General features: G+C 44.1%; 1 protein-coding gene across 1 annotated transcript; it reads right to left on the reverse strand.

Moving 5' to 3' along the window:
• Positions 1 to 2,066: 2,066 nt before the first annotated feature.
• zgc:153115 (uncharacterized protein LOC768186 homolog) lies at positions 2,067 to 8,706 on the reverse strand. Its single transcript, XM_017714655.2, has 2 exons — positions 7,920 to 8,706; positions 2,067 to 4,665 (listed from the first exon to the last, which is right to left on the reverse strand). The coding sequence occupies exons 1-2, from the start codon at positions 8,404 to 8,406 to the stop codon at positions 4,439 to 4,441; spliced, it is 714 nt and encodes a 237-aa protein (XP_017570144.1). The 5' UTR covers positions 8,407 to 8,706; the 3' UTR covers positions 2,067 to 4,438.
• Positions 8,707 to 14,478: the final 5,772 nt, after the last annotated feature.

The raw sequence follows: 14,478 nt of genomic DNA on the forward strand, positions 1-14,478 counted from the left end.
TATGCACAAACCAACAAAAACCCACTCCAAACACTCACATAGTCAATCATTTTATTTATTATTTAAAAAGCACTGGCAGTTTTTTGTGGTTTGAGGCAAACAATTAACCCAAAAGTATTAGTAAAGTTTCATACCTCAAAATAAGCTATGGAAAAAAAAAAATACTTAAATCACACACAAATAATAGCATAATAAATAAATCAGCCGAATAATATAAAATGAAATGAAATTAAAAAAAAAAAAAAAAACAACGAAAGAAAAGAGAAGCATGCTTACACATCGGCGCTGCATATGAAGTATGGAGGTTTTCAGCATTTCAGTTTAGACACCTGAGGAGATGCATCAAAGCTCGTGTTCCAACCCGCTCCCTTTACCCCACCAATGCTGAGACAAGGCCGTATAGGTTAGAGACCTGGACGTGGTCTCGGGGGACATCATCTTAGTGTGATAACTGGCCTGAATGAGGATACGCATGTTTAGTGTGTAACGAAAAACGATTAAAAATAAGCTTGAGGTTGGACAAGGCCAAGATTGTATTAACACCAAGCAAGAAGGCAGCTTTAAAGGTTTTACATTCCCTCTCCACAAAACTTCCACTCTTGCCTCAACTGTGACCCAAACGCACAGAATTCATACGGGTTTGATGTACAGACATAAGCGACCTTGGGCACCGTGAATGATGCAGCATTATAAATCCACCCCCCCACCCCCTACCCCAGACCCCTACAGTACACTAGCGGTCCTCGCTAGCATTACAGCTAAGCTATGCCACTCTTGTGGACCTCACTCTTAACTACCTAGAAGGGCACTGCTGTGCATACTTTACAGGCCACTACAGTTCTGAGAGGAAACACTTCATCCAGAAAGGCTAACGCGGCCAGCATGATCATAATTTTAGCTAGGTTATTAGCGGCATTGACGCTTCTGCTGGAAGTGTTTCCTTCACATCTGAGCACTAACACACAGCACACAGCAGTGATGCTTTCCAAAATATAAAAAAATTAAGAAAATGCAAGGCATAGACAAAAAAAAAAAAAAAAAAAAAAAAAAGAATTCGCAGACTCTCGTTTTCTGTGGTGGCATTTACTGGTTGAGCGTCTGTGGAGCTGTGGATCGGCTGGACGTAGGAGGGATATCAAATGCAGAGTTTGATTCCGCAGCAAAAAGGAGGCTTTGTGAGAGTCGGACTCCAGTGACGCAGCGGCGCAGCGGCCTCAACTCGTCCAGAAAGAGATACAAGGCCGTGGCGGCCTACACACAGTGCGCTATTGATGGGGAAACGCGTTTGCCAAGAGCAGTACAACAGATCCAAAGACGACTCCAACCAAAAGGTCTGACACGTTACAGAGAAGAACAAAACTTAATGAGGCAAAAAAGAAACCCACACGACTCGTAGGAGGATCGTCTTTGATTTACAAGACACCTATTGAGGAAAAACGCTACCGTTGCTATTGAGAAAACTCCAAAAAACTGACTCCGTTTGATTTCTTGCTTGTTTAAAACTTGAAGCCATTGCTCTCCAGATAACTGCCAGCAGCCACCTGTTCAGCAGGGCGTATTGCATGATATGAGGCTTGAAGCCGTGTCAGAAGACAGAAACCACCAAAGGACTGTATTACAAAGTAAGGGTTTTGCTTGGGTGTAGAGGGGAAGACATTGAAGAGACTCAGTAGACGATGCCTATTTAGGCCGATCTACTGGGAATGGAGGCCTTTTTGAAAGGCAAAGCTTCTGTACCTGGAATTAGTTCAACTTGAGCAAAAAAAGAAAAAAAACATTTTTTATATAAAAACAGAAATGAATAATTCTCAAACAAGTCTATTTTTTTTGTCCTTTCTCACACTTGTCCAAGCACTTGGAAATATGTGCATACAGAGACTAAAGCATTGGGTTTATTGTGACAGGTCTTTCCAATTCCACAGTGTTCTTTTTTGTAGAAATACATTTTATACAGTGTTGCCCATCACACTAGCAGATAAATACCATCAACACCTATAAGAAAAGTGCAATATTGCATATGTGTATTTTCTTTAGTTGAGGAAATAAAAACAAAAACAACAGCCCAAAAAAAAAAAAAAAAAAAAAAAAAACCCAACATGCCTTGCGGTAAACATCACCTGTAGAAAAATGTACAACTGTTAACAATGGTGCAAAAGAAGTTGGATAGGATTAAGGCTTTCTGAGATTCCTGATGTGTTATATATTGTTCGCTGAGATAGATGTGAGACGTCCGCTTGTGGGACAGTTTAGAGAGAGACCTCTTTCCGCTCTCTCTGCTACGTACATACATACAGAGGCGAGACTCGCACACGTGCGCACACAAACAAGCGAGCAAGCAAGCAAACAGCACTAGCCTATCCATTAGAGCAAATACTGGACTGTGCAAAGGTCTGAGACCACTAATTTATGCAAATGTTTTACCCAAAAAAAAAGGTCATTAAGCAGGTGTTAATTATTAATCAGGACATTTTTGAGATCAGGTAAGATACGGAAAGAGAAGGACATAAAAAAAAAGTTTCCAATACGGCAACTGCGGTCAAAAAGATGTTAAAGGGAAGGAAAAGAAGCTGCTGGTGTTCTCAGGACAACGAACTGGCCACCACAAAGTCCAGACCTCAACATCACTGAATGTGGGATTATTTGCACTGTGAGAAGCAGAAAGTGCATCCAACTTCTAAGACTGAACTTTGCAAGTGAGGAAAACTAACCTGAACGCGAGGCTCTTGAAAAAGGATGGAAACCATAATAAAGGCAGAGGAGACACTAAACACTGATCACGTTGATATTTCACTCTGGAGGCTTCCGTGTTCTGTATATGCATTCTTTTCCCCTTGATCTAATATAATGAATGACTGGAAATTAATTGAACTTTAATTATTCAAATGAAGGGTGACTTCTGCACAGTACTGTATATGCTCTGTGTCCCCTAATATAAGGTCTACAACCCAACAGGCATCACTCCAGGTCATTTATATAACATCCCTACAGTAGAAGCTTTAGCATAGATATATATATACATACACACACACACACACACACACACACACACAAGCCATTTGCAACACTATCAGACATGGCGCTACATGTCTTAACGTGAGGATATTTCAAGGATAAATTATAAACGAAACTGCTCTATATGAAAAAGCAATAGGCAAACACCCTAAAAACAGAACACTGAACCGTTTCCATGGAACTTCAGTGTGAACTCTACTGGGAAATATATATATATTTATATATATGTACGTATGCATATGTAAATTGCCAATATAAGTAATTGCAAATTAAAAGAATAACTTATTACAACATTAAAGACCAAAAATAGCACAAAATGATGTTTCCCCACACATTACAGGCTATATTTCTACCCGAATGAGACCTTTTTGTAAGCTATCGCTTTCAGACGTCTTTTTCTTCATCTAGCTGTCTCGTCACATCAACAGAAAGTGAGAAAACATGCATCGCTGGGCTCTGTAAAGCTCAGCGGCTTAGTCAAATGTAAACCAACCACGAGAATGCATGATTTGAAAGATGACGCAATTCAGTGTATCTTAACGACTATGTTACAAGTATCACCCGACGATTACGTCTTACACCATTTCGATAATTCAGTCCGACTGCTGTGATGGAAAGACTGAGAGAAACTGAGCACCAGTGAATGCCTGCTAATGTCAACCCTGTTACCAGCTATTCTGGTCATGACAGGCATCGTGAGAAAGGACAGTGTGAGTGTGGTGTGCAAGATGTTTGGAATGACAGAGCAAAAGTGTCCATTTAACAGTGGCCTTACATCATAAATAAATCATAAATAAAAAAAATTTGGGTGACTTTTTATGACGCTCAAATGCGGCTGGTGAGTGATGCAATTGAACCAGATGTTGTGAAGGATTGTGCCGCCATCTCGTTGGCTTGGAACAGCTTCACCGCTTCCGAAGGAGTAGCGTGTTGTGCTTTTGTCGAGAGAGGCCTGCGCAACGTCAGCGGAATCGCTTCATCCTCTGGACACAAAGCAACCAAATCGGCATCACCCGTCAATCGTGCTGGAGTTTCTACAGTCTACAGACTCAAAGAGGAATGTGTTGAGGCAGATGGTCGTTGTTCTCTGAAGGGCAAAGGAACGTCGTCGCTGGGTGGTTTGGGAAGATTCTTGTGGACGACGACGCAGAGCTTCTCCCAAAATCATGAGAGTGAGGAGTATGGTGTGTGATCAAACACCGAAGTAATTCACAAGGCAGAATTTCTCTGTGAGCTCAATGTGAAGAACTATTCTGCTTTGTGAAATACCTCTCAGGTAGCTAGAGGGGCAGATAAAAAGAAAAAAATTGGTCGTGTCGTAGGACAAAGGGGTCCGACCGAGGTCCGGAAGGAAAGCTGGAGGAGACGTGAAGTGGACCACAGCGCTGACTTGCCGAGACTCCGTGCCGATCGAAGACCCTAAAGCCTAGGCTGACCCCTGCCCCGAGCCCTTGCGGCTGATCATGGAGGGCTGGAAGTCGGGGTGACGGCGGGCGTGCTTGATCAGGTGGTCGCTGCGCATAAAGCGCTTGTCACACAGCGGGCACTGGAAGCGCTTCTCGCCTGTGTGCGTGCGCAGGTGGCGGGCGAGTTCGTCAGACCGGGCGAACTTCTTTTCACAGCCGACCCAGGTGCAGGGAAACGGCCTCTCGCCTGCAACGGAGTGGAGAGGAAAACATCCCGTCATTCTTTACCAACACGGCCTGTTTTTCAAAGTTCATTACACTTAAGAGACATGATACAACGAGGTTTTTCACAGCAGCAGCTTGAGAAAAAATACACAATTATAAAAGTTTTCCCCCTGGCTCTAAACTAAAAGCTACGGTACAAATAGCTAATGTTGGCATGCTTGACATCTAAATCTTGTTCTGTCAGTTTTGAACTGGAGCTACGAGGCTAATATAGCGAAACAGGGGCAGTCGTGGGCTGGAGGTTAGGGATCCGGTTGCCGGTTCGACCCCCAGGGCCGACAGTCCATGACTGAGGTGTCCTTGAGCAAGACACCTAACCCCCAACTGCTCCCCGGGTGCCGTGGATAGGGCTGCCCACCGCTCCGGGCAAGTGTGCTCACTGCCCCCTAGTGTGTGTGTGTGTTCACTGGTGTGTGTGTGGTGTTTCACTTCACGGATGGGTTAAATGCGGAGGTGGAATTTCCCCCCGTTGTGGGATCAAAAAAGTATCGCTTACTTACAGTAACAGAAGCTAAAAATCTACCAATTATAACAACTGATTTTCTCAAGATTTTCAGATAATAGGTTGAAATAATGAGTTATTAGTAAGCAAATAAGTAAGTATTTAAAGATAAACAGTCATTATGATGAGATACTTGGTTACTACTTGGACAAAGCATGTCAATATTTTGACAGAATAAGTAGTTCAATATACCAAGTCATTATTTTGAGATACTAAGTCAATATTTTGAATAACAGAGAATAAACAGAGAACAAGGAAACCTGAATTGTGATTTTGTGCATTTATATATATATATATATATATATATATATATATATATATATATATATATATATATATTACACACACACACATAAATCCTCCTGAATTTACTGTAAGCAATCCCTGTATTATTACTATACAATACACCACAGTACACCAATGACAACAGTACGAACAGATGAAGCCACATGTCGTTAAACCTTTTCTTATTCAGTCACCTTTAATCACTATAATTAGACAGAACAAAGAGTCCTTCAAACTACTACTTTAAAGGGGACATTTATTCTGTAGATTTTGATGAAGGTAAATCATTGGCAAATATGAAAAATATTTCCTTCAGATACTGTTTTGCCTGACATGTTCCTCTCCACTATGAATGGATTTTAAAAATATATATATATATATATATATATATTTCAGCCCAAGAGCTTATATCAAAAACGCCCCAGGCATCATATTACACATGTATAAGCACTTTGGATGTTTGGTTCCTATCATCACCACTGTGAACTAGTTTTGATTTTTTTTTTTTTTTTTAAACACGGCACAATTTACATCAAACAACTCTGAATGACTGTTTACCTCTTGATGATTGAATCATGCAGAAATATGGGGGGGGGGTCTCATTTAAAGGGTAACTCACTCTTCAAAATTTCTCTACAATCAAATAATCAGGATGTAACCAAAGAAACTCAGAGCGGTTTGACGTCAAAATGTTCTGTTCTTTTCTTTCTCTTTTGCCATAATTCCATCATTGTAAATGTAAAGTCATTCAGAGTGGTCTGATGTAAAATTATTCATTGTAGAGACTCACTGGTAGATTTGGATGGTAAATAAAATGGTTATATCTGTGTTGCACACATTGTGACGCCCGGTTCCCATCACCACCACTGTAACGAAATCCAAACCGGTCTGTTTCTCGGCAAATGAACCATTTCACATCGAACCACTCTGAGTGACTGTATATGTATAAAAAACTGAATTAAGCGGATTTTTTTTTAGAAATGGTGGAATTCCTCTTTATGTGCTCAGCAGGTAGCTGAGGTAAAAGGAAATGGAACAAAAGTAGGTATTATAACCAACACTAGACCAAATAAAAAATATATATAACAATAATAATAATCCTAATAATAAAATTGACTCGTCTCCACACCTTTTTCCAACTAAACAAGTTAGAACCGAAGACAAAGTGAGCTCTGAGGCGAACATGTGCTGCCTAGGCAGCACCACCCCAGGGTCGAGCCTGAGCTTCATATGCAAATCTGAACGCCAGTCACAATTTCGGTCCTCCCTCACTCACTACTCCTTCCCTTTGTTCATAAATGTCTTTGTTCAGGATCCTCGGTCGGGAGTCTTAACCCTTTTTTAGTTCGCAACAGCCTCATAATGGCTAAAATCGTCCTTTTCTTATACAAATCGACCTTATTTCGACAGAAAGGTGGAGGTCTGGGCTGTGAGCGGGGTAAGAAGAGTCCATGACAACAGTAGTCAACAAACGGCCGTTACTACTATGTTAGCGTTAGCTAACGTTACCAAGTCAGAGCTCCTGCCCACATTTTGTCCGTTTCGCTTAATAATAAGTACATTTTACCCTCCCACCCTTTACTATAAAACTTCTTGGCACTACTGTCGAGAATTTCCATGAACAATAAGGCTTAGCCATCCATGAAGCCTAAAGGTTAAGGACCAATCTGGTGTTTTTAAGTTCGAATTCAACGTTCCACCTTAAATGGAGCAGCAGCGGCGTAAGCCATCTACATTCGCTAGACTATAACTGCCGCACCATTTAAGGTGGACCGAAAAATTCGAATAAGAAGGTCAGCCTCGTTATGTAAAGCACGATATTTGGTAAGTAACTACTACTAAAAGACAGGGTTAGGATTTTAGCGTCCGAAAGACTTCAGTGTTTTAAATCTGCAATTTTCCTAAAATCGCTAAGCTAACTACATACTAAAGACATCATGGTCCCAGTAACGTAGCTTTTTAGCTTTATTGCAGAGTCAACCTTCTTATATTCATCCGATAAAAAGTGGGACAGTTTGTTCACTTCCAGTTCTGCCTAACATTACATGTCCGGGACTTCTTGTCCGAGTTTGCCCGTTCCACCTTAAATGGCGCAGGAGTACAGCAATGTATCTTGCTGCACCATTTAAGGTGGAGCGGTAAAATTCGAACAAGAAGCCGGCGAATAGGATGCATCGGCAATATTCCACAATAATAATAACGGGAAGAATAAAATCAACATGTAAACACTCCAGATGTTCTCGGTAGCACATCAAGAAGCTGATTTCGCGTCGTATAAAGATCACACTTTTCAGAAAACGAAGTTGGAGAAGTTAACTAACTAGCTAGCGCCGCTAACTGGTCGTTAACCGGACGCCGGTGTCGTATTTTCCACTCTTTTGTTGTTCGCGTTGGAGCTAAAGCGCTAACATAGCCGTTAGCCTCCATACCTGTGTGGGTCCTGATGTGCGCCTTCAGGTGGGAGGACTTGCCGTACACCCTGTCGCAGCCGTCGAAGGTACACGGGTGACGCTTGGTGGGGGACCGGGGCGCCCCTCCTCCTCCTCCTCCCCACATGTGCTGCTGCTGGGGGACTGGGGTGGCCGAGGGGGTCATGGTTGGGGTGGCCGGGTCGGAAAGCGTGGTGTAGCCGCTCTCCCCGCACGACGAGTTGCTGCTCTCCGAGTAGGCGGACACGGGCCGCAGTTTCCCGTGTAGATCCGTCAGGACCTGGGCCACCGTGGCTATGCTGGATCCCTCCAGCCGGAGGGTTTCGCGGACCTCCCTGTCCTCGCTCGACCCGTCCAGCTCCCCGGGTGGAGGGCCCTGAGGAGGGGCCTGCGTGGCCGCCGGCCTGGGTCGGTGGAGGACCGGCCCGCTGGATATCGACACCAGGCACTCAGCCGCGAGATAATCCGAGTACGCGAACATCGACATTTTTTTGTGTTTTTTTTTGTCTCTGTAAGTTACTTTATTGTTCTTAACCTATTTCGCGGATCGAGATCACGCTGGTGTAACAGTCCCCCCACGACACTGATCCTCAGCCTCGTTTCCTTCCTCCTCAGCCTTCGCGAGTACACTTAAGTAACTCTTCGAATGCGCTAAACACGACCACGGTGAACAAAATGGATCATAGGAATGTTCAAATCAAACGAAAAAATAAAATAAATAAAACCGCCGGCTTATATTGTGCTCCGAGCCCCAACGTGGTGTCCTACATTGCCCCTCGTTTCATTGTGTCTGCGCGAAAGCCGGTGAAAACCACGCCCCCTCTCCCTTGTAAGACGGACTCATTTTTTTCCCCTTCTTTTCACACCCCTATTCCTAAAGGTCCCGCCCACTCGTGCGCTACAATTGGCCAGCTGCATCCCGTCACCTGCGCTGGGATTGGCTAGCAGTTCCAGTTCACAAGCAGTCTGACGCGGCTAGCCAATCGTAGCACAGAATGAGGAGGGTATGTCGGAAAAGGGGTGTGTAAAAAAAAAAGAAAGAAGCCCAACGCCACGCAGCGGATGACGTCGAGCGCGGCGTGGGCGTGTACCGAAACGGTGTATTGCGAAAGTAAATACTCGTTATTTTCATATGCTTTTTTTTTACTGCCTCGCCATGTGTTGTGCTCGATATGTTTTCATATTAGAAATATTAACATTATGTTCGACTGTGTTTTTTTTGTCGGCAGGGAAATGAGGATGAAAACGAGCCCATTTTTCATGTTTTCGTTACCTGAATATCTGCTCGTTCTTTCTAGTCTGTAAGCTGGAAGTAAACGCAGCTCCACATGGAATCCACCATAGGTTCTATAAGGCGTATTAGCGTGCTTTGTTGGGCCTGGGACCCTGAGTGAACGCCCATATGCTGGGGGGGGGGGCGGAGGAGGAGGAGGAGGGAGGGGGGTCTAGTTGGCCAGTAACCCGCTCCCCACTCCCACCCATAAAGTTTAGAGTGGGATGGGACGGGACAGGACGTCCGGCTATGGCCTCCTCAAATCTGCTTGTTTAGCCCAAGCCTGGTTCTCTCAAAGCAACTGCCACCCATGTTTTGATTGAGATCTCCACTTGTGGTCTACATGTGCTGTCCGTTTTCAGAGCCGGTGCCATCCGCTGAGAAATGGGGGGATGCAGCGGAGGAAACAAAATGTCCCACTGTCCATAAATGAGGTCACCAACTGTATAGAGGCTAGAGCCCCTCCTCCACAGGCCAGATTTTCCGTTTGTTTGTTTGGCTTAGGAAATCCTAGGCCAAACAGAACCCTTTTTGGTGCTATCTATATATATATATATATATATATATATATAGAGAGAGAGAGAGAGAGAGAGAGAGAGAACCAAAAAAAGGGTTCTGTTATTGTGTCAAGCTTGTAACAATAGAAAAATATCCATATAGAAAAAGGTTCCATATAGAACCATATACAATCTGCAAAGAACCTTTTAATCATGCAGATGGTTCTTTGAGTGTTCATGGTTCTATACAGAACCATTTTCTTTACTAAAGAACCCTTGAAGAAAAAGCATTTTTAAGCTTTTGCTTATAGGACATTATACACATAAAAAAAAGATGATTCTTCAAGGGTTCTTTAGTAAAGTGAATGGTTCTGTATAGAACCTTTTCATGCTTAAATGGTTCTTTGCATGGTAAAATTGTTCTTCAGATAGAGATCTTTTTATGTGTGTAGGTGTAGGAAATTATACACACTGAAAAAGATGATTCTTCAAGGGTTCTTTAGTAAAGCGAATGATTCTATTAGAACCACAGGTTCTATATAGAACCAGTCATGCTTAAATGGTTCTTTGCAAGGTGAAATTGTTCTTCAGAGAGAGAATGTGTATGTTGTTGGTTCTATGTAGCACCAAAAAGGGTTCAACTGTTGTTATGATGACATGCTTGTAACTACAGAGGAAGCATTTTTGGTGCTAAATAGAACTAGGGGTTCTTTAGTAAACGATGGTCCTTTGCATGGTAAAATTGTTCTTCAGATTGTGTTGTATAAGGTTCTACATAGAACCATTTTGAACATGGTTCTATATAGCACCAAAAAGGTTTTTCTGTTGTTACAAGCTTGACACTGTAACAACAACAGAACCTTATTTGGTGCTATATAGAGCCAAAAAAAGCACTGCTGTGTCTGATCCACTCAGACCAGCGCAACACACACTAACATGCCACCACCATGACAGTGTTAATGCAGTGCTGAGAATGACCCACCACCCAAATAGTACCTGCTCTGTGAGGGTCCATGGGGGTCCTGACCACTGGAGAACAGGGTAACAGAGTATCAGAGAAACAGATGGACTACAGTCTGAAACTGTAGAACTACAGAGTGCAGCTATACAGTAAGTGGAGCTGATAAAGTGGACAGTGAGTGTAGAAACAAGGTACCAGTGGAAATATGCAACAATACTCATCATAGTATACATCAATAAACAAACAAACAAACAAATAAATCAATAAAATTGAGGAAATGCTTTGTGAGAAAGGAAATAGGAAATGAGAAGCTCTTCTATAAAAGCTAAACTGCCTAACCATACGAGACACCAGTGGGAGACGAAGTACACAAACTATGGTAACCATGGTAACACCCAAGGTAAAATATCACTCCAGTAAAAGTAGAAGTTCCTCCCTTTAGACCTCCACTTGAGTAAAAGTACTAAAGTATTTCCCTTCAAATGTACTTAAGTATAAAGTAAAAGTACTAAAAGAGTAATTCTGGCTCTGATCTGGTCCTGTTATCATTTTTATAACCAGACTGGCTTCATGAACTCATTTCAGGTGAAAGTCCTCCAGCGTCTCTCTTGGTAAACCAGTCTTTTAATAGAACGTCATTAATTAGTGACGCTGACGTCTATTAAAATGATCAGAAGCACAAAACACTGAAGGTGAACAGTTTCCATCAGGGAGAACCGAGTGGCTCTGAAATCACTTTTTACACACAAGCAAAGTTTCAGTTTCAGATTTACTTACAACTTAGTTCCAAGTTTAAGTGGAATAAAAACTGGCTTTAAACTCAGGATCACAGATGAGCTCCTTTACTATGTTGATCTGTAGGCCTCTGTTCATAAACATAAACCAGCCCAAACTCATTTACTATAAAATGAAATGGTGTTTGTAGAAATTCAGAAAAAAGCCGCGTCAGTCTCGACTGCATATGTGGACATATTTCTATATTGTGCTCTATTTACACAAAGTTAGGTTAGTTCATCATTTATGTTGAACAGACTCTCCCAAAGTTTTACTCTGCTGCGCTGACGTTGAACCGCGTGCTGCACTGGGTCGGTATGACCAACAGGTCAAAACCAGCTCTAAACAAAGTGACCGCTGGGCCCTGATTGGTGCTCTGGCTTTGCGCTTCTTTCGTTTTGACATGTGACGTTTTTATACACACAGAAACCAAAAGGAGCGACAGATTTCTCAAAATGTAGGAGGAAAAAGTCGGATATTAGACTCTGAAATGTAGTGGAGTGAAAGGAAAAAGTCGCCCAGAAATGGAAAAACGTCAGTACAGATACACGAAAAAACTACTTAAGTACAGAAACTAATTACATTTACTTAGTTACTGTCCACCACTGTGAGACGCTATATATAGTGAATATGTGCTGACAGCATAAACTGGGAAAATACTGGGAAAATCTGCTTTTAGTCACAGCACCAGCTGGAATTCACTACAGGACACACTAAAACTCGGCTCACTGGTGTCACTCAGTCATTTTAAACTTTTAATATCAAACCACCTTCAGACAGCCTGTACCTGTTTTACTTAATCATATTTATTCGTAACTTTTATTTTTGTGTTAGTTCTCCTTAGTTCTTTATCTCCTTTTATTTATTTATTTATTTCCTCTCATTTTATTTTTAAGTTTTTTTTTTATCATTACTTTTTTTAATTTGTGATATTGTACTTTCCATCCATCCATCCATCCATCCATCCATCATCTTCCGCTTCTCCGGGGTTCGGGTCGCGGGGGCAGCATCCTGAGCAATGAAGCCCAGACCTCCCTTTCCCCAGCCACTTCCACTAGCTCCCTGGGAGGGATTCCGAGGCGCTCCCAGGCCAGCTGGGCGATATAGTCACGCCAGCGTGTCCTGGGTCTTCCCCGGGGTCTCCTCCCCGGTGGACTAACAAGATGCCCGAACCACCTCAACTGGCTCCTCTCGACGTGAAGAAGCAGCGGCTCTACTCCGAGTCCCTCCCGGATGACCGAACTTCTCACCCTATCTCTAAGGGAGAGTCCAGCCACCCTGCGGAGGAAACTCATTTCAGCCGCTTGTATTCGCGATCTCGTTCTTTCGGTCATTACCCAAAGCTCATGACCATAGGTGAGGGTGGGAACATAGATCGACCAGTAAATCGAGAGCCTTGCCTTATGGCTCAGCTCTTTCTTTACCACAACAGACCGGTAAAGAGCCCGCATCACTGCTGACCCAGCACCAATCCGCCTGTCAATCTCCCGCTCCCTTGTACCATCACTCGTGAACAAGACCCCAAGATACTTAAACTCCTCCACTTGAGGCAAGAGCTCATCCCCGACCCAGAGAGGGCTCTCCACCCTTTCCCGCGTGAGAACCATGGCCTCGGATTTGGAGGTACTGATCCTCATCCCCCTCATCGGTGACAAAGGGCAGCCCTGACGGAGTCCAACTCTCACTGGGAAAAAGTCTGACTTACTGCCGGCCATGCGAACCAAGCTCCTGCTTTGTTTGTACAGGGCCTGAATGGCTCGTAGCAAAGAGCCATGTACCCCATACTCCCGAAGCACCTCCCACAGAATACCCCGGGGAACACAGTCGAATGCCTTCTCCAAATCCACAAAGCACATGTGGACTGGTTGGGCAAACTCCCATGAACCCTCGAGAATCCTGGAGAGGGTAAAGAGTTGGTCCAGTGTTCCACGACCAGGGCGGAACCCGCACTGCTCCTCCTGAATCCGAGGTTCGACTATAAGCCGGACTCTCTTCTCCAGTACCCTTGCATAGACCTTACCAGGGAGGCTGAGGAGTGTGATTCCCCTGTAGTTGGAACACACCCTCCGGTCCCCCTTTTTAAAAAGAGGCACCACCACCCCAGTCTGCCAATCAAGTGGCACCACCCCCGATGTCCATGCAATGTTGAAAAGGCGTGTCAGCCAAGACAGCCCCACAACATCCAGAGCCTTGAGGAACTCGGGACGGATCTCATCCACCCCTGCAGCCCTGCCGCCAAGGAGCTTTTTAACTACCTTAGCGACTTCGGCCTCAGTAATGGACAAGCCTAGTCCCGTGTCCCCAGACTCTGCCTCCTCACTGGAGAACATGTTGGTGGGATTGAGAAGGTCCTCAAAGTATTCCTTCCACCGCCCAATGACGTCTTCAGTCGAAGTCAGCAGCACACCATCTCCACTATATACAGTGCTAGTGGCACACTGCTTTCCCCTTCTGAGTCGCCTGACGGTTTGCCAGAATCTTTTCGGAGCCGACTTAAAGTCACTTTCCAAGGCCTCACCGAACTCTTCCCACACCCGGGTTTTTGCCTTGGCAACGACTGAAGCCGCAGATCGCTTGGCCTGTCGATACCTGCCAGCTGCCTCTGGTGTCCTACAGGCCAACCATGTCTGGTAGGACTCCTTCTTCAGCTTAACGGCATCTCTCACCTGGGGTGTCCACCACCGGGTTCGAGGATTACCGCCCCGACAGGCACCAACTACCTTGCGACCACAGCTACAGTCAGCCGCTTCAACAATGGAGGAGCGGAACATGGCCCATTCTGAGTCAATGTCCCCCACCTCCCCCGATATCTGGTCAAAGTTCTGACGGAGGTGTGAGTTGAAGATCAATCTGACAGGTTCTTCTGCCAGACGTTCCCAGCAAACCCTCACTATACGTTTGGGTTTGCCTGGTCTGACTGGCATCTTCCCCCACCACCTGATCCAACTCACCACCAGGTGGTGATCAGTTGACAGCTCAGCTCCTCTCTTTACCCGAGTGTCCAGTACACATGGCCGCAAGTCCGCTGACACGACTACAAAGTCAATCATTGAA

Source organism: Pygocentrus nattereri, chromosome 2 (assembly GCF_015220715.1).
Source record: "Pygocentrus nattereri isolate fPygNat1 chromosome 2, fPygNat1.pri, whole genome shotgun sequence".
In the NCBI taxonomy this organism is placed as follows: domain Eukaryota; kingdom Metazoa; phylum Chordata; class Actinopteri; order Characiformes; family Serrasalmidae; genus Pygocentrus; species Pygocentrus nattereri.